Source organism: Aptenodytes forsteri, unplaced genomic scaffold, assembly GCF_000699145.1.
Source record: "Aptenodytes forsteri isolate BGI_AS27 unplaced genomic scaffold, ASM69914v1 Scaffold103, whole genome shotgun sequence".
Taxonomy (NCBI): domain Eukaryota; kingdom Metazoa; phylum Chordata; class Aves; order Sphenisciformes; family Spheniscidae; genus Aptenodytes; species Aptenodytes forsteri.
The window spans coordinates 5,746,552-5,766,358 of record NW_008796051.1 but is presented as its reverse complement, the minus strand read 5'-3'; the positions used below and the strand labels follow the sequence as shown (position 1 = coordinate 5,766,358).

Here is a 19,807-nt window from a genome sequence, read left to right as displayed (position 1 = left end):
CAGTACTTAAAGGGGGCTTCTAAAAAAGATGGCGGCAAACTTTTTAGCAGGGCCTGTTGCGACAGGACAAGGGGGAATGGCTTTAAACTAAACGGGGGTAGATTTAGGCTAGATATAAGGAAGATATTTTTTACGCTGAGGGTGGTGAAACACTGGCACAGGTTGCCCAGAGAGGTGGTGGATGCCCCATCCCTGGAAACATTCAAGGTGAGGTTGGATGGGGCTCTGAGCAACCTGATCTAGTTGAGGATGTCCCTGTTCATTGCAGGGGGGTTGGACTAGATGACCTTTAAAGGTCCCTTCCAACCCAAACTATTCTATGATTCTATGATTCTAAAAGGATAGGCAAGAAAGACCTGTGTCTGACCCACTAGAAAGAAATGCCATGGTGCCAATACTGGCACGAGAAACATTATCATTTTGCTGGTTAAACGGTGTTTAGAAATGTACTCAGGTCTGTCACTTGAATTCGTAGTAAGTTCAAATAAAGCAAAGCTGTAGATCAACAATTGTTCCCTTCTAGTCCTTCTAATTCACTTTTATTTTTCAGGATTATTTTTGAATGTTTTACATCAGTGCTAATAAGGAACATTTCCATGATCCATAGAAGGATGAGGATGTAGAAAGGACAAAAGAAGAGGGGAAAGTTTTTCCTATGTGAGAGACTTTGCAGGAAGGAAAATCTATTACTTGCTACAGAAAGGTTTCTCCCAAAGTTACCTCACTTGAACTTGTCCTCTTCTTCTTCAGAGATCTGCAGGCCATGGGAGGTACAGTACCACAGAGCCAACCCTCACAGTAGGGTTCTTCAGCAAACATTGCACAACTAGCTGAGTACAAATGTGTGTTCAAAATGCTTATCCATTTTTGTAATGCCATTTGACAGGCATGTCTAAAATCTGCTAGTGAAGAGCAATGTACTCTGAGTGGAATGAAACACTCCACATAATATCTGAAAAAAGTAGTCCAGGGTATATGGCTCCTCCCTGTGAAACCTTGCCATATGGTAATGACTGGTGACACCAGTAATGGAGCTGGATCTGCTGTCAGTTTTATTAAAGGTGAATTCCCATCTATCCTGACTCCTCTGAAAAACCTGTCACTGGTCACTTGCCCTTATGGCTAGGTTCCTATCTTAAAAGGGCAAGTAGTACTTGAATAAAAAACCATAGTGACCCCTCACATACAGAAATCCTGAATGTCAGAGATGATGCAAAAGTTGTTTGCTAACTTCACTAACACAGATGTTCCTCACGGGTTTTGACTTGTATTTTATTATTGTGTTTTCAAATGTTACAAAACCCAGCAAAAGTATGATGTAAAGTACCCTGACATTCAAGTGCTCACTTCTTCAGAAGTTGTTGTGCTGAATGGGAGGTTTTTAGAAGGACATTTTCATTCAAAGTTTGGTAACTTCCTTGGAAACAAATTACACATCAGTACTTTTTGCTGTTGGTTGTTAGGAAACAAAAAAATTTCTATAGCACTCGAATCAAATGCACAGCTGAGAAGATCTACTCTGACAGGAATGACAAATTATTTTGTAAATCCTGCTTTGTCTATGAACACAAAATCATTTCTTGCTTATCTGTTTCAAAGGAAAACTACTATACCTGTGTATTCTGCTTAAAGTATAAATCAGGATTCTCCTCTCGTCTGCATACATGTAAATTAATTCTATCAAATTACTGAGTGTAAATCCAGTTAAAAGTTACAATCAAACTACGTTTGCAAAGTTAAATAGATTTTCTTTAAAAAAAACCCTCTAAAAACCAAGTCTTTACCCACTTTGTGTGGACAAGACCGTATTTCTACTCTGTTGTTTACTTTAACTATTCAAGCAAATTATATCTTCTTCCATGCACTTGATGTTGTGGGTGGTGTTTTTTAATGTGCTCACATATCATACTAGATTTTAACCAAAACAGCCTCTCCATCAGTGTAAAACTGAAAATAAATGGAACTGTCCCCACTTTATGTATTTGTTAACAAGACCAGAGTCTGTTCCATTTTGCTGATAATGTTTCTGTTACTGTTTAACAATGACACATACGAAACATAGTTAGCATTACAAAGTTAAGCTAAATTAACTACTTTTTTTCAGGGAATTATGAAGAACTAGAAGAAAAAACACAGGAGAGCCTAATACAGATTTTCTTCAATCTGTTTGTCTAATTTTCTTATTAAAACTCTACCAAAGACAGAAGACCAGACATTCTGCAGAAAACAAAACAAAAAAAGAAGTGACAGGCCACCCATTAAATATGTTGATTTTCAACTGCAGTAGCAAGGAGTGATCTACAGTTACATATTAAAGCAATTTACACACAAAAAATATTATGAAAAATACATTTGAAAAATGTTTATTGTTAAAAAAAAATCTGTCTGCTGATATCCTAATACCTACATAAGCAGAGATCCAGCATTAGGAATGTTGTTAATTATCTATCTCTCTTTGACCTTCATTTCTTTCAAGTTATGCAGAAGGACAAAATTCTTTTCTCTTTATTTATAAGAGTATTCCCATTTGGTATTAATGGGATTATTTTGCTAGTTTGGTTAAATATTCACATACAAGAGCTTTCTCAAAGAATCTTAGACATAAGCGCTTCCTGGCTTCTGTTTATTCCACTCAGCCCCTATAGAACTTCTTCAGTTTATTGAAGAATAAATTCTCCTTTTGGAATCAAATGGTATTTTCAGGTAACTTTTAGATCACTCAGACATTGTATCTGATTGTACTGTCAGATAAAAAGTTGCAGTAAGTCCTAAGAGTTGCAAGAATTTACACCACGGCACTTGGAAAGTGCTCAGCAAGGTAGCTACAGCGTGTAACTCCACAGTGATGCCGAAATACTCTACAGTCTTTCAGAAGTCTGGAGAAACCTGTAAACGCTCACAAAAGATACTACAGAGATGAAACAATTCATCTCCCCTGGACACACGAGGTTTAATAATCCAGCCACCACAGGCTCCTACCCGTTACCAAAGTCACTAAGAACATGACACCAAAAAAACCCAAACCAAAACCCGCAGTATATAGGCTAATGCATGAGTTACTGTCTACTTGCTCAAATAGAGGTATTCGGAATGTGGCATTATAGTTTCATTTTTCATATTTACTCCTCTAATTAACAGCTTTTCCATTACAGCTTTGCGAAAGAGAACCAAATATGTGATTTTTTCATTAAAATAGTAAAAAGTTCTATTAGATGATAATAGCGTTACTACATATCCAGCTTTAATATGTGTGGTCTTGCACTCAGCCTGAAACTAAGGCTAGAAATATAATGATGCGCATGTACAGCAGTGAATGCTATAGGTGCCAGAAACATACATATGTTGGCATCTTGCCATCTCAATTATCAGGGCAGGCATAATTAAGCACATTGTGAAAATGACTAACTTCATCACTTCCATACTGTGGAAAAAATAACGAACTTGTAGAGTTTTTACTTTCTTACTATAAGCAAGCACATGTCCTTTAAAATGAACTAATGCTCACCTGCATTGGACTGAATTTGATCTGTTGTTTTTCAGTGAGAAAATATGCAATCTCTGTATTTAAAAAAATCAGTGTTTGTATTTACATTGGATAAAATGCCCTGACAACCAGGATTGGAACAGAGACCTCTCTGCTGCCTCTCAAACAGCCTAAAATGGGTATTGTCTCTGATATGCTGTCCTAGACCCAGTGAAACCTAAATTCCTTTCAAACCGTGGCCAGGCAGCAGTGGGAGAAGTGGAGATCACCCTGCTTGTAAGAGTCAGACATGCTCTAAAGAAGTCTCATTGATAAAATGCTATCAGAGAAATGCTACTGTGGCCCTTTGATCAGCTGTGGAAATAGCTGAGCAGGATCCTTGCAGAGCTGCAGCTCTGGACTCGAGCCATGCCACCCTCATATCGTTTCTTTTGAGTCTGGCTTAAGGGATGGTTCCTCTCAACTCATCATGTTGGGTCTGTTTGTTCTCCGTGGAGAGAAACGTGCACCTCTAGGGCCTGCTGCATCTCATCCTACTGTAGATGTTTAAAAGCACCCTAACTGTACCTTGATGTCTCCATTGACTATAAAGACACAGTGATTAAAATCAGGTGGAGATGTATACGCAGCAGCCATCTAAAACAGGCACGCAGGGTCCATTTCTTCACTCCAAGGAGGGTGGATGTGGTGATGTGTCACAGTGAGGTTGGCAGAAGAGGTAGGAACACAGCCTGAGCCAGAAGCCAGCCACACTATCCATGAGGTCCTGTTGTAGTCCTGCAACCTTCTCCATGACCTGTTTTCTCAGATTGTCTTAATATTTTTGTGGCCATAACTTTCACATTTACATTTCAGATACAAGTCTCTGTCTTCTACTCTGTCTCTCATCTGTGCTTTTCTTCCTGACCCATTCCCTGAATATTTGGTGAATCTCTCGGACTGAAAGGAGCCTTTGCACACTAGAAGGAGAGTGGGGCTGGGAGGCAGCCAGGGTTTGTTGCAGGATGGAAACCAAAGCTAAAAAGTGCACGTACCCTTTAGCATCGCTCATGTATAACTGTCTGTATAAGGTTCAGCTGCCTGTGTTCTCCTCTTCACGTGTCTGCCTGGGTTATGTCTAATTGAAAAAACATAGCTCTTCAGAGCAGGGACCGCTCAGTCCTTTCTTTCTTATGCGCTACATAGGACTTAGATAAATATTAAATTATAATAATATTAAGAAGGCAAAGCTGTCCTTTACAATTATGTGATTATTTTTCACAGCACTGCGAATGGGTTTCCAAACTCAATTGGTTTTCTCTTGTTGCTAAACACAGTATTAATGCTACCATTTAGAGGGACAGAAAATGCCTGTACTCAAAAATTAGATGAGACTTCATCTGTGCTCTTAGTTAGCATCAGCCTCAAACAGAAATTGCGGGGTTTTTTTTCTTTTTTTCTAATTTTACCAGTTTGTTGGTAAAGCTTGTTAAGTTAGAAAAAAAAATTGTGAAACAGACAACACTATTGAAAAGAATTTCTAGAAACATGTAATTCTAAAGCATACTTCAGTCAAAGGATCATGATCCTGATGGTCTTCAGTTGTGATTTAATACTTTGCTGTCTCAGCTTGACTTTATTGCAGTAGCAATGCAATGATGCTAGAACTACACTGTAAATAAAGCATGCCAACTTAGTTGCACAGTCCAAATAACTTTAAATAAATAAATAACTTCATCACACAAACATCAGTTGAAAATACAATTAAAAAGAGCCTCTTGCTTTGTGTTGTAAAAATATGAAATAGTACTCGGGGCAGGCTGTTTCAAATAAAATTCTTCCCGATATTCAGCAATGCCAAGGTCAAAGTACTAGAACTTCATTCTTCAAAGTCGAAAGGATGATTTAATAACTATTTGGTATGAAGACAACTCTGTTTCTCTACCCTGCATACAATATCAAATTCAGTATAGCTTGATACATCGTGTATTTTCATTCATGCTTTCATTACAGCCCTGTGAAGTACAATCATTTATTAGACATTCTCTTGAATCTTTTCAAAACAGCAAAAAAAATGTAAAATGCAAAGGGAGAGAAAAGAAAGCACCAGAAATCTTACTAGAAAAACAGTACAGCAGTGATAAATTCTCAGTGCCACCACAGTGTCACCTCTATGATAATTACTCAAGCAATAGATATCTCATTAAAGAGAACTAAGTGTCTCAGAAACGGTCTTTGCTAGCAGAGTTAGTTAGTAATATATTGGAGAGAAAGGACCCATAATTTCTTCTCAAATTCTTTGCTGAACTTCAGTTCAATAGTCTAACATATCTAGGGCTAATAGCAAAAGTCACTCAGGCCTTCGATGCTCCTTTTCCTTGCCTCAGCCCAACTGACCTAATTCTTCACAAAGCATTGGGTGAGTTATTCACACAAGGCTCAAACCACAGACAAATGCAAAGGGTAGAGCACAGCATCACATGAAGGAATTTTTTGGCCACATACTTGTGACCCAGATTCCTTTCTTAACAGCTAGATTCAAAGGAGCAGACATCAGGCAGACTACAGGGAATCATCTCCCCAGTTAACCTTGCTGGCAGAAGACACTACAGTACAAGGACCTGTCGTCAAAGTAAAGAAATCTTCATGTGAAAGTGGAATCTTAATAGCAAATACTAATTTTCATCTATTAAAATGCTATAATGTGTGTATACCTAATAACATAAATGCTTGAAATATGGAAGTACTTCTTTCTTTTTTGGCCAAATTTCTCTCATGTTCCTAACAGAAGCTTCAAATTTACCAAACAATTAGCTTCCATTTCTTTTTCTGATGTCATTTTTGCAGAAAACACCTTCTAATTTGGAAAGTCATGCAGTTCTTACCTGGCAGTCTAAGAAGAGAAATCAGCAATGTTTTCACAATAAAAGGCCAGTGGGCTTTTTGCAAAGTCACTGAGAATGGTGTTATAAAATGCCTCTGCTAATAGCAATTGCAAACTAAACATTTATTTACATTTATGTAGTCTTAGCTAAACACCATTTGCTCTAGAGGAAAGAGAGTTACTAGGCAGCCTCAGCAGCTTGAATGAAACATTAGGACAGTGTACCTGCATGACAATAAGAAGGTCAAACACCAAGATGAAAGAAGCCAAGAAGGCTCTTGAGACCTCGTCACTTGGCAGAAATCCACGATTCAGCTTGTCCCAGCTGATCCAGTCAGTAGTGATGACAAGTACAACTACAGAGGTCAGAGTAAACAGAACTGTCCTGCAAGGGAAAAAAAATAATTCAGAGAGAATACGATAGTAATGAAGATGCATCATTCTATTTCATCCATCTTCTAATGGTCAACTAGTGCTTTATCAGTACTTTTCCGCTGATGAAAAGAGATTGAAGAAAATTAAGTGTACAAACAAATCATTTAATTCAAAATAGGAAAGCAGTCAGCTGTATCCTTAGTAAAAAGAGATTTAGTAGCTAGTACTAAGCATGTTGCAAAATTAGGCTGGAGTGTATCACTCTTATTCTTCATTACATGTTTTTCACTGAAGATGCAAACCAATTAAGTAAAATAAGAGAGAAGTAAACTATAATAAACTACCAAGGACTGTATGATCTAGGCCAAATTCAAATGAACAATTTGAGAGAACATTTTCTAAGGCACCGAAGATATTAGAACCTTGGAAAAGACTTTTCTCAGCTGTAGGAGCTATAGCACACTAACTGTGAAGTCTATTTTTTATATAGAAACACATCTGTATGAAAGAAATTTTCACTGTATTAAATTAATCTTTAGTAAATTCTGGGGGTTGTAGAAAATTTTGCTTTGTGCCTCCTAAGATGCCCTTTGTACAAGTTTTCAACACATCTTATGGCACTTCTGAGAAGTCAGTGAAGAGTGAATTACAAAAGTAATAAAAGCTCCATATGAATGCTATGAGAATTCTGGAAGACACATTTGGCTAATTCATACAATTTTGCAATATGGTATTTAAGAAAACATCTTTCTAAGCTATCCCCTCAAAATAGCTCTGCATCATTTCCAGCAGCACTTTGGTGATATCCTTCAGAGTTGGCAGTGATGACTGATTGAATTCCTGGTTCTTTGGAAGCAGGCAAATTTAGCTGATAATTTGAGGGGGAGCAAGGCTTCTCCCAGTAGCCATAGCTGTCAGTAAATCTGTGTTATAATAAGGGCATATCAACATCTGAATGCACGCACACAGCTAAATAATTGTGGCAGGGTGGAGTTTTTTTCTACAGCAATAAAGTCTCATTTTCTTCAGCTACTGAGGGCTGTAAAACAATGTGAAGAATATTTCCCATGACACTTCCAAATGGGACAAATGCTCAGAAGAGTAAAAGAAAAATCTGTACACCAGCAGTCACAGGCTACCAGTCTGTAGGCATGTCTTTTTATACATCATCCTGGCTGTGTCTGTGTAGGAAGGGAAAACAAATATGCATATAAGCAGTAGTGTACACATTTGGACTCCTAAACATCATTCTTCTGTGGCACGATGGGCTGCGTTTCTTCACAATATAATGAGACACAAAATGACTTTATTGCTACCGCCTTTACCTTTGAACATTTATTTTTATTCTTAATAAATAAATAAATTCAGTTATATTCAACACTGTGGTTGGCACCATAACAGTATCCCTTGAATGTGTTACCAGCATCTGGGCCAGAAAGAAATGAATGAGACATATTAGACTTAATTAGACCTAAGCAATATTCAAGCCTGCTTATCCCCAAAGCATTTGCTTAGCTACCATCTCACCTGTCAGTACATGAGTCTGACAGACTTTTCTACAGGCTCCACTTTGGCACATACCCAGAATGGCTTACTTCGGAAAGGCGATTCATTATGGCGCTTCTCTCATGCATGTAGTCTTTTGAGACCCACAGAGGTGGTTTTTCCCACCTACTTTGCCTTCATATCTGAAATTCACATGGACGTAAATGTTCTCACTTTAGCTGAGAAGTTCTCCAGAAAGAACACAGTCCTCAGTGCTTGTCTGCCGGCCCGTGCAGACTGCCCTGGCCGTTGGGCGCACTGATTTTCCTTGTCCTCATGCTGAGGAACCCACATCCTCTGCTGCACAGACAGTTTAGAAATGTAATTCAAGCCTGTGTAGTTTGCTATGGGAACCATGTACCCAGAAGTTACGCTCAACACTATTCTGCTTCAGTCCTCTTGAATTATGCATTTGCGTTTTGGAGCAAGAGTTCAAAGCACAGAAGGTCAGACTTTGGCATGTATGCAAGCAAAGGCAGACATATTTTTATGCATGCTTCATCAGCATGCATGCAACGACCAATGTGTGTGCTCAAGCCCTGATTTCCTAGAGGAAATGCGTATGCACTTAAAAACTGCTTCGTTATTTGTTCTGAAATGTCAAACAGGGAGGGAAGGGAGCAGAAAATGGGCTGCTAATAGAATAAGAAAATGTGAAACCAATAAAAAAAGGTTAGAAATAGACTTTTGAAATGCTTGCATTAAACAGCATAATTAGCACTCGGTTGTATTTTTGACCTATGATACTGGAACACAGCAAGATATTCAATACATGCTTTTGGAGTTATTATAAACTGAGTTTGTCTGGGTTAGAGTTCAGTTCACGTCTTGTGAAAGTACAGCATTGCCCCAGTGACCTGGGAATTAAGAGAAGCAGCTGAGGATTTCATTTAACTTGACATAGCCTGTATCAGATGAACCAATGTGAGCTACCCTGCAATATTGAGGCCAGCGTAGCTTGTCCTTTATTCTGCAATGCACATTACTGAGAAAGAGCTACAGCATCAAACTACTCACAGCATTGCTGGCAGGACCTCTCCATCTTCTGCCTGCAGAAGGGGTATGAGGGGAAAGGCAAGGGAGGATTGACTCTTCTTTGTACCAGACCTTAAGAAATGCAACTTCTTTCTCTACTTCACAAAGGAAATACACGTTTATATTTCACTTCTAATTCTAGCTTGCTGTATTGAATGATTATGTACCCTGGGCACCTATTCAGCTACAATAACACACATTTTACAACCTAGCCCATACTCTTCAAGATACAAGGTTGCTATGAAGAATAAAAATAAAAAAAAAGTCTGCAAAAAAACACTGTCCAGGCCAATTGCATGCTGAGAAGTTAAAATTATTAGGTAGGTCCAGAAAAATCAGTACTGTGCTTACCACTGCCAGTGATGATCTAAAATCCCCAGTTCTACACCGAACTGAGGGAAAGCTTGAAGAGAGGAACTTTTTACTGCCAGGAACCTCTCCAGAAGCGGGTAATTTTTTAGACTGTATCTCCATAATCTTTGATAGCCAGGACTGAGTTTGGTCTTGAGTTTGTCAAACCGAGTCACTCATGCCAAACTGAATCCACACTGCTGGCCCTCATTTGCCAGCAGAACATGAATTTTGTCCTCACACACTTAGCAAGGGCCAAACCAGATGTCTTTGGCTTCTTCACCTTCCCACAACACCACTTTCTTGGACCATAAGCTTTGACCAAGCTGACCAACCATTTAGCCTATATGACCCAGCATATTATACACTACAAGAGGTTATGCACAACATGGGTGAGAAGCTTGAGCAGGTTTTTGTCATTGGTGGTGGCTGCAGACAATCCCTCATGGCAGACAGGGTCATAACCTCAACCTTGCAGTCTCTATCATGCAGAAATGCCATTTCTGGAGGAGAAAGGCCATGACACCTCATTTTCCTCTACACTACTACAATCAGTAGTAAGTACAGAACATCCACTTGCAATGGGCCATCTTCAACAAACTATGCCAAGTAGCTGGCATTAATTTACCTATGTCTCCACACTGCTGTCCTAGTGTTCAGGAACAGAGCCATCATCCTCTGAAGTTTGGACAACCCAACCCTAGACAAGTTGTTTGGAAAGCACTTAGAGGTTGGGAAATTCAGAGCTGGTGTGTTACGTCACCAGTCACATGCTTCCATCACAGGTGTCATCCACAGCTTTGCTCTGTGTGATGTCTTGAACTTTGCAAAAGTCTGAGATGCTGGTCACATATAAATCTTCTGTTTGCTCAGTGGAGGTCATGGTTATGTGAATAGAAAAAGGCTGTCACTGCAGCATAATGCAGACCCTGGTGGATAACAGGTTTGCATGAAATGTTTAGAAAACAGGGCATCTTTGACTCGGGGCAGTCCGGTACACAGGTACTGACCTCCACTGTAGGCAGTGCTGCATATTCCCTACTGTCTCTGGGGAATATCAGTCCATAATTTTCTTTTTTATATACCCATAAATTTCACAGCATGCTCATGGAGCTCGCACTGGGCTGCTTTGCTATGAGATCACAGACTTCATTTGTTCACCTAGATACAAACTTCCTAAACCCTGTGCACAGTAAGCCAGCATGCAGTGCACTGCATAGCTTCTGCTAAAGAAGGAACTCCGCTAACAGGACTGTCTCTGGAAACAGTGGGCTTCATTTCACTGTGAGAGTCCATACATACCTACATTGCCCACACATGCAATGGCCATCATGCGTATTTCTCAGCCCTATTTCTGCCTGTTGGGCTGCAAATATCACACCCTTCTCTTAAACACCTGTTGCTCTTTCAAAAATCACAAAAAAAATCACCCCAGACTTTCCATTTCTCTGCCCCTTGTATACAATGCCTGAGCTGTCACTTGGCATGTGATGACCAGAGATCAGGCTGGACTTTCCTGCGGATTCTTCAAATAAAAATCCTGTTGTAAAGGAAAGAAGCTCTTTATCACCCCTCCCTTGCTAGTGCTCTTCCCTCACCCTCTGAGAAAAACTCTCCTCGTGGGGCTTTCTGAGAAATTTCTCTGCTGGTGTCCCAGTGCCCAGATGCCCTGCATGCCACATTCTGGCACAGCTGTGGCCAAAGGGTGAACAAGAACTGAGAAAACTTAAATGAGAAACACAGGTACATTAAATAAACAAGACATACTTACAAAGTGTAATGAAAAAAATAACCTGGACACAAACACCAAGGACACAAAGCCAATGCAACATCACAGCAAGGAAAAGTAACAGAAGCAAAATGTGGCCAGTTGAGGCCAACACATTGCCTAGAAAACAAAATGAGAATAGTGTGTATTTGGGTGAGCAGAACTGTGCCCTTCTTCAGCAGACAATACTCTAAAGTTAAAGTGCCAGGGCTACCTGCCTTCATCCACTCCAAAATATTGAGGATAGGGTGGGATTTCCTAAAATGCTCTTCCAGAAGTCTAAGATAAATCCTAAATGTTCAGTGAGAAAAAGCAAAAACCACAAAACCCAGTGGACTGCGTAATCCATCCAGTGCTGTGAGGACCTAAATTTTTTTGTAGATTCTTTGCCAGAATCTTTCCCCAGTAGATGTTTCCATTCCTACACTCTGGGCTACTTCACGGGTGACATCACTCAACAGTGGCAGAAGTAAAGATGACTTTTCCCATTGCCTCCAAGCCAGCCTGGGCTTGTTTCCATTTCCAGGTGGTAGGGACAATTTGAGATACTCAACTTCCTGGGATATGAGGAGCAGGAGCTGCCACACTGAATGCTGGACATAACTGTGTTAACAAGTTAATTCCCAAAGGAGTTTTGTAACCTCAGTCTGGCACTGAAAGCTGTCAAGACTCTGCAGACTCCCTTACAGTGCTGTTTTGTCAGTGCCCTCATCTTACTGCAGACGTTGTCCTTGCCCTGGCTGACTGGTCCGTAACTCTTCTCCCTTTGTCTTGCACCCGCACAATCCTGAGCTTATGAACTGCAAGTTCTGTATGAATGGGATGAGCCCAAATTTATCTGTGGAGAAAAGAAAAAGCCACTTATTCCTGGGATCTGCAATGCAGTTGTTCTCTGAATGTGTAACTGCATTCAGATACATCAATAATTCTCTAGATCCATAACTAGCAAGAAATAAAGACCTTCTCCCATCAGAAGCCAGCAATTTGGAAACTCTTTTTCGAAGAGTGTGGCAGGGAATGTCACAATTGAGCCTGTGCAGCTTAGTGTGCAGACTGCCTGCCATACCGGGGTTTGCAGTCTGTCTGCCCAAAGGGAAATCCCACCACTGCCATCCGAAATGCCACTAGCGCCATCCCATGCCTCTGCAGTCCTTGTCTTGAGAGAGCACTATGTGCCAAAGGGGCAGATGGACTTCTCTGAAACACAAAGTTGGGCTCTGGAGGAAGAGCTGTGAGAGACTAAGCCAGGAAGGGAGAGGAAGGGAATACCCATGCTTTGCAGTATACTACAACCGATGTCAAGTGTTGATGCAAACCTAAGACTTTCTGGCTTTATTTCAGGGGGAGGGAGGGCCACATCATTTAGTTTTGTTTTAATTCCAAAATAACAGCACTGCCACCAGCCCTCCTGGTAAAAGGTTTTCCTGGCTATATCTGTAAACCGCCCATGCAAGTGCACATATTCTAATCGCTCTGTAACATTATGGGCCGTGACAAAGGCAGTTCAAACTGGAAGGCTGGCTTGTCCATGCTGCTTCATTAAATCAGTATGCCAAGCATAACGTTACTGACGTTCTCAGAAGTCTTGGCTGAGAGAAGAAACAATGTACTGCAGTGATCTTAGGTCCTGGCTGCTGTTTTGCGTGTCCTACCTACCATATCAGGAATTCCCTAGGCAGAGTCCACGAGGCCCTGACTCATCCTTTTGCATGTTGGAAACGAGAATTGTTTCCAATCTGAGTCTCCTGATTCTTCATGTCTAAATCAGCAGGGCAAAGTGTACTGAAAACAAATTCTGGGCTGTGATGGGACCTCATTTCTCAAACCGTCACATAGTGAAAGTGAAGTTTTTCACTGCTCAAATATCAAATACAGTTCTTTGCACAACCATACATAAGGGGAAGATAATACTACCTTCAATTTACCAGCAACTTTGAGCTGCTCATTGTTAGAGCTATTTGGAATCTTTTTGTCTTGCATGACCCTCTGCCAAATCTTTTATGAAGCTACAGCTTTGATGATCAGATAGCAACGGTTCTGCTAAGAATGACTGAAGAGATGAAAGACAAACTTTGGCTATTTTCCTCATCTTCATTTTGTCTTTTCCAAGAGGCAAAAAGCAGTGTCTTGCCCTTTGACTACACCTTTTTGAGAAAAAACCCTACCTGGGCTTAGTCAAAAGTAGCTCTTAGATTTGTATGACAAAGCATTTTGAGAACTTTTCATCACACTTTCACACATAATTGCCACTAAGCCAGGTTATTTAAAAACTGTTAAACATTGCTAATAAGCACTCCAGGTATTGCTTAATGCTATGTACATTTTAGACAGAAGGACACATTAATAAAGAAACGAGATCATAAATTCTGTATTCTTATTATTGTTCATTAAGGAAATGAGCATATATACTTAATAAAATATATAATATATATGTGAACTTACTAAATAAAGAAAATTAACTAGCATATAGTCTAGGCATATTTAAACTCTAAATAAAACCACCTAGCAGTTAATCAGCATTCATCAAAACTTTCAGCTTCAGATGGTGCTGTAGGAAACAGAAATGCAATCCTAATCAATGATTAATAAATTACTATTTATGTTTTCTGTTGCAGTGGTTTATAATGTCAATTTTTCATGAATGTGCCAAAATAGTTAAAAACACCCTGTGAAAACATATATAGAAAGGGAGGAACAAATTTTACTGCTCTTGATATTTAAAAATGCTTTCCAGTCCTCAGGAAAGAAAGATCATCCATCAAGTTAAATACTCTCCATAATTTTTAATCCCAGAATCAGCACTGGCCAAACATACTGTCCCACAGTGTACAATAACTATAAAGAACAATGCTACTGCAGATGTTCATATGCAAATGCCAACACTTTTTATTTCACTTGTTTTAATTAAGAAGGGTTCTGTTATTAAATCTGTCAAAAATAGCAACTCTAAACCCATTTAAAATAAAATATTTAGTCTGCCTGTTGCTTGGTGTCAGCACCACTTCTGCAATTAAGCAAGTGTAAGGGACAGATGCTCTGCTGGTGAAAAGCATCTGGGTTCTCTGGAGCAGCATGGATTCAAGACTCCAGCTGGCCACCGCTCTTCTGCCCCGGTGGGACAGTGCTCTGAAAGGAGAGAGCGCAGGGGCTCGAGAGCTCTGCCTTTACCAGCAGCTATTGCAGTGCAACGGGGTAGTGCGGTGCCACAGAGTGACACAATTGGTGCTGAGGACCCCATATTCACAGTGTTTGCGTCTTGCGGGCTGAACTGAGCACCCATCCATAACTGCAGCTCGCTAGGTGAGATCCTGGAGGGCAGCTTCCACTTCAGTTGCACCCGGAAGAAATCCCACTCGTGCATCCCAAGATCAATCCATGCCGTGAGCCAAAGGGCTGTGGAGAGATGACTGGGAGATCCACTTCAGAAGTGTGCTGCTGAAGTGAGCTGCTAATACAGACATAGCCTAGAAGAAGTCACACGCAACAAATATCTAGGAATATTTGGAAAATTAATTACACTGGATCTCTTCTGTTAAAATACCGTGCTTGTTCCCCTGATGGGGACAAATATGTGGTAGAGATATGGAATAATACTACTGCCAGATTTCAGAGCGCCACTCCCCCCATGGCATGCTCCGCAGGCATAAATAAGTGGGAGAAAGTATATTAATGTAGATTACCATCAAAAAGACTTAATTATCTGAAGTTAAATACCAATTAGAAGAAAATGGTTTTTGATTCAAACTTTGAATTTCATTATCTTTGTAAAAAACTTGCCATCACAATAGTGTATTTCTGACTTCTATCCTACAGTAGGAAGCAAAGGGTAAGTAATTCAGTATTATTTGCCAGTAACTGCCAGTTCCAAAATATCTGTTCTGAAATTGCAAGTTCTGAAATACTCTCTGTTTGAAATAGGGAACAGCAAAGGGAACTCTATGTTGGGACTGGCTCATAAATGCTTAACAATAGCAGATACCGCACATTTTGAGAACCCTGCATTCCCAGTTAAGTCTTCTAGTCTATGCTTGTCATCGTTCTGCCTGGTGAGCTGAAGAAACCAGACACCGCAGAGTATAAAGGATGCTCTGAGTTTGGCAAAACTGGAATTGTTTATTCTGCATTTTTATACATTCATTTTACTGAATGTGTAAAATGCTGAATTATACTGAAAATGAAAAACATTTTTGTGAATGTAAACAGCACTAGTTTATTTTTTCCAGTTATATCAGTTTGTCAAAGAAAGGATATTACCTCTCCCACAAACCTTGCTTTACTTCTATCCTTTGACTGTGACAGTTGCAATTTTATTAGAGTGTATCAATACGATTCCAGAGCTGTTTGGGATTTTTGCACAAAGATTTGTATAAAGTCTGAAATTACATTTATGTTAATGCACAGAGGAAACATTTTACTATGTTTCATGTAATAAAATGAGTAAGATTAGGCAATGTAACCACATGGTGAAATATTAGAATTCTAGAGAGCATTTTTTTATTATAGGTAGAATCATCTTTGAGTTTCCTTTTGCCACACCATTAATTTATTAAAATGAAAGTGTTATCTATTTCAGACAGCAGCTCATTTAAATTAAACTCATCAGCCATAAGCTTTAAGTTTCAAATGCCATTTCCTATCTGTGACACAGAAAAGGGAAAACAGTTTAAGAAGGTTTGTGGTCTTGCTTCTAAGAAACATTTTCAATCAACACCTATCATACACAGGTAGTATAGGACTCACAGGAGTTATATCCAAGGAACTCTACTCCATGTGCAACTTCCAAAGTTAGAAGTTAATTGCCTAACTCCAGTAGGAAGCATTTTGACACCACCACCCCCACCACCCCCCCCGATTCTATATAAGGTAAAGGGAAGCCTTTTTTCTGTTTTACTTTCAGATGGATACACCACTTACTCTATCAACAGAATGGGAGGTAGAAGACAGCTGGCTCAAGAAACAACAGAAACAAGATTTTCAAAAATGTTTTCAGAGCATCGAATGTGCCTTAGGATAGACCTGCCTGGCAATTTTTCAGTGAAAATGGTTTCTATTCAGACAAGGGCAGTTCATCAATACATGGAATTTTCCTGTGAAAGGGCTGATTTCTGTAACGTGAGGGAAGCTGTGTCAGAACCGGGCATAATTCCTGCACCTCGCTGCGGTCGAGGAGCCAGGAGTTAGGGCAGCATCTCAGCTGCACGAGATGAGGCAAACAGACCAGGGGCAAATACCTGTTCTGTGTGGTTCAGACCAGGCATTTGAATACCAGTCTTAAACAGATCAGCTGAACGCCGTAATAACCAGGCTTTTGGATGCTACACAGTACTATTTGTTCAGCCTCTCTAGTTGGAGCTGCTCTACTTTGTATAAACAAGTCAACATTAGTACAACTCTCTGGACACAGATTTCCCACACCCTAGCTGAGTGTCTTAGTAGCTAGTTATTAAGTCTTTATGTTATTCTCAGTCCCTGGTAAGAGTGAGGTAAAGGCTTGCTGTTCACCTTGGGGGGAAGACATGGGATCGTATTCCAAAACATACAGAACAGAAACTTTGTTTTTCCATGTTTCCAGCATCCCCAGAAACTGGATATGAGAAGAAAACATTCTTGGCCTCCTTTTCTCAGTTATTATGAAGTACTCAGTAGTCTTAAATTTATTGCAATGTAGAATGGGAAAAGCTTTTGAAATGGAAAAAACATACATCTTTACATTTAGAAGGCAACTGCCATTTCAAATGCATTTAGATGGTAATTGAAATGCTACTCTAAGAGCCTAAAATTAGGCTTTTTAGATCTATAGCAGGAGCTAGAGGTATATCCCAACACCTCCTTGATTTTCCTGAGTTGAAACATGTTATTAAATTCCAGTTTTAGAAACAAGCAAGAGCATAAGTATGGATTTAACACCACATTTTCAAGCCTACCTATGATCTGGGTTATTTGGATTTCTAGATAGTCGATTTAAGACAAACTGATTGATTTTCAGAAGACCCAATTAACAACATGTAAGTCAGAAAGGTGGTAAAAATCAATGAATTAATAAACCAATTCTTTCATTAATAAATAACTTAATTATTTCCCAATTATTGAATTTACTAGCTTTGTTTGTAGTCACAATTTATTTCATAATTAATGAAACTTTAGCCCTGATCAAAGTTTTACTACATAGACAACACTGAATATTTTCTTCAGGATATTATAGACTCATATTTATTTTCTGCATTTAAATTATTCAAAGTTTTTCCCAAATCACATGTGAAGTCTGCTACATTTTGGCTAGAGCCAAGTGAACAACTGATCATTAATTTTTTTAACACAAAGTATTTTTACATCTGGTTTAGTTCAGTACAATTAAAACATTTTATAAGGAATTCAGATTCAGCCAGAAACTTAACCATAGGTGTTTTTTTGTAGAAATCTACATGTGAGCTAACGTATCTAATTTCTCATTACAGTCAACAGAGGTGCAGTGTGAGATTTGGTTGCCTAAACGTATGTGTTTAGTGTGATTTGGGGCACTGTGGAGTACCTTGGTTGGCCTCCAGACCCTGCAGTAGAAGGTCTCCTCTGAGTCCTGTGTCATGTCTACCAGGCCTGTGCACTTTTTCAATACCATAATACATTTCAGCTTGTAGTCAATGCCTATGTTTAGGCACCTTAATCCCACCTTTATTCAGTCAGTGGAGTCCAGAAAATGATTCAGGTGACTAAATGCAAGTTTCTACTTAGGGAGAGCTGAATGACCGTCATCTGCATCGGTCAGAGCTCCATCAGCTGTAGTAGGAGCTGGCATGTCAATAGCCATAATCAAGATGTAAATATCAAGCACCTGAATCCACAGCTGAATCTCAAAACTGAAGTAAGTTTTCAATGTTTTAATTTCTTTCACGAAAATAGTGAAAAGCCTGCTTGAATTGAAAAACAAATACATTGTATTTAGGAGCTGTCAAAACTCATCTTTGAATAAAACAATGGAAAAGTTCTATTTATAAACTGTCAAATGAAAAATGCCACTGAAAAGTTGGAGTTTATTTTCTTTTTAAAACAGATTTTAGAAAGCTGAAATGACTTTGCAAAGCATTTTGATGTTGGAGAATCTTAAAATTATCCTTGCAAGTTTTTGGAAAAAACAAGAACAAAACCCATAAAATTTCCCGCTGCCTTTGTGATCATGAGTTACAAAGCATTAAGGATAAAAACAGAGTCTGATTTTATCTATGTAGAACATATGGAACACATTGTCCTTGCCCAGATGCTGTCATGTTGCTGCTCTTAAACAAAGCTTTTGATAAGAGTAGGTGGGAGGGCTGTATAGTATACACTTATATTCTCATGGCTTTTCAGACAACATATTATATCCACAACCAAAATTAAAAAATACAGTTCAAATTTAGAATAAAATAATCATAATAGTTTAATAGCTTTCTATGTTCTGGAGTAGATTAGCTATATATTTTAGCTATATAGTAGTTTAATGGAGTAAGAAATTTCTCATTATTTTAGGTTTCATACACCATGGTATCTATTGAATATAACTTCTCATTCATCAAGATGTGCCTTTTACAATTACATTTGTGCAAACCCTGTCAAAGTAAAATATAATTAGAATTGTTTTGAACTGCTTTTTAATGTTTGTTTTCCAAAGCACTTTAAATAAATGCAGGCTCTTTCATCTACCAAGTTGATTATATTTTGATTAAATGTATTTCCAAAACAACTCCAACACAAAAAAAAAATCCAAAAAGCTTTAATCTTGCCTCCTGAGCAATGCATTTTTATGTCAAAAATCTTCCAAAGAATATCAATCTTACCTTAGTAAGAAAAGGGCATTAGTAGACAGCAAGTTGAGCATGAGCTAGGCATGTGTGCTGGCAGCAAGGAGGTCCCAACAGTGTCTGGGGCAGTACTAACAGAGGCTTGGCCAGTACACCAAGGGAAATTATTATTTCCCTCTACTCTGCACCTGTTAGACCACATCCAGAATATCACAACCAGTTTTTGGCTCCCCAGTACCTAAAAAGCACCAATAAACTAAAGTGGAGGTCCCCAAGCCTGTTGGGGGCTGAAGAACACGTCCTGTGAGGAGAGGTGGAGGGACATGAGCAAGTTCAGCCTGGAGAAAGGGTGGCTTTGGGAGCACCTAACAGCTGCCCCCCAGTTCCTCTGGGGAGGTTAGCACGAAGATGGAGCCAGCCTCTTCACAGCAGTGAATGACAGGATGACAAGAGACAATGCATATGTTGAAACAAGAGAGATTCAGACTGGATATAAGGAAAAACTGTTTCCAATGAGGACCGTCAAGCAGTGGAAGAGGCTGCCCAGAGAGGCCGTGCAGTCTCCATCCCTGCAGGTTTTTGAGACCCAACTGGGTAAAGCCCTGAGCAAC

The 19,807-nt window shown here is 39.3% G+C and overlaps 1 protein-coding gene across 1 annotated transcript in view; it reads right to left on the bottom strand.

Annotated features, from left to right (window-relative positions):
• TMEM117 (transmembrane protein 117) overlaps positions 1–19,807 on the bottom strand; it is a 234,622-nt gene that overhangs the window by 42,082 nt on the left and 172,733 nt on the right. The window contains exon 5 of the mRNA XM_009286248.2: positions 6,573–6,732. Within this exon, the coding sequence (XP_009284523.1) occupies positions 6,573–6,732 (160 nt within the window). The remainder of the gene's footprint in view (positions 1–6,572; positions 6,733–19,807) is intronic.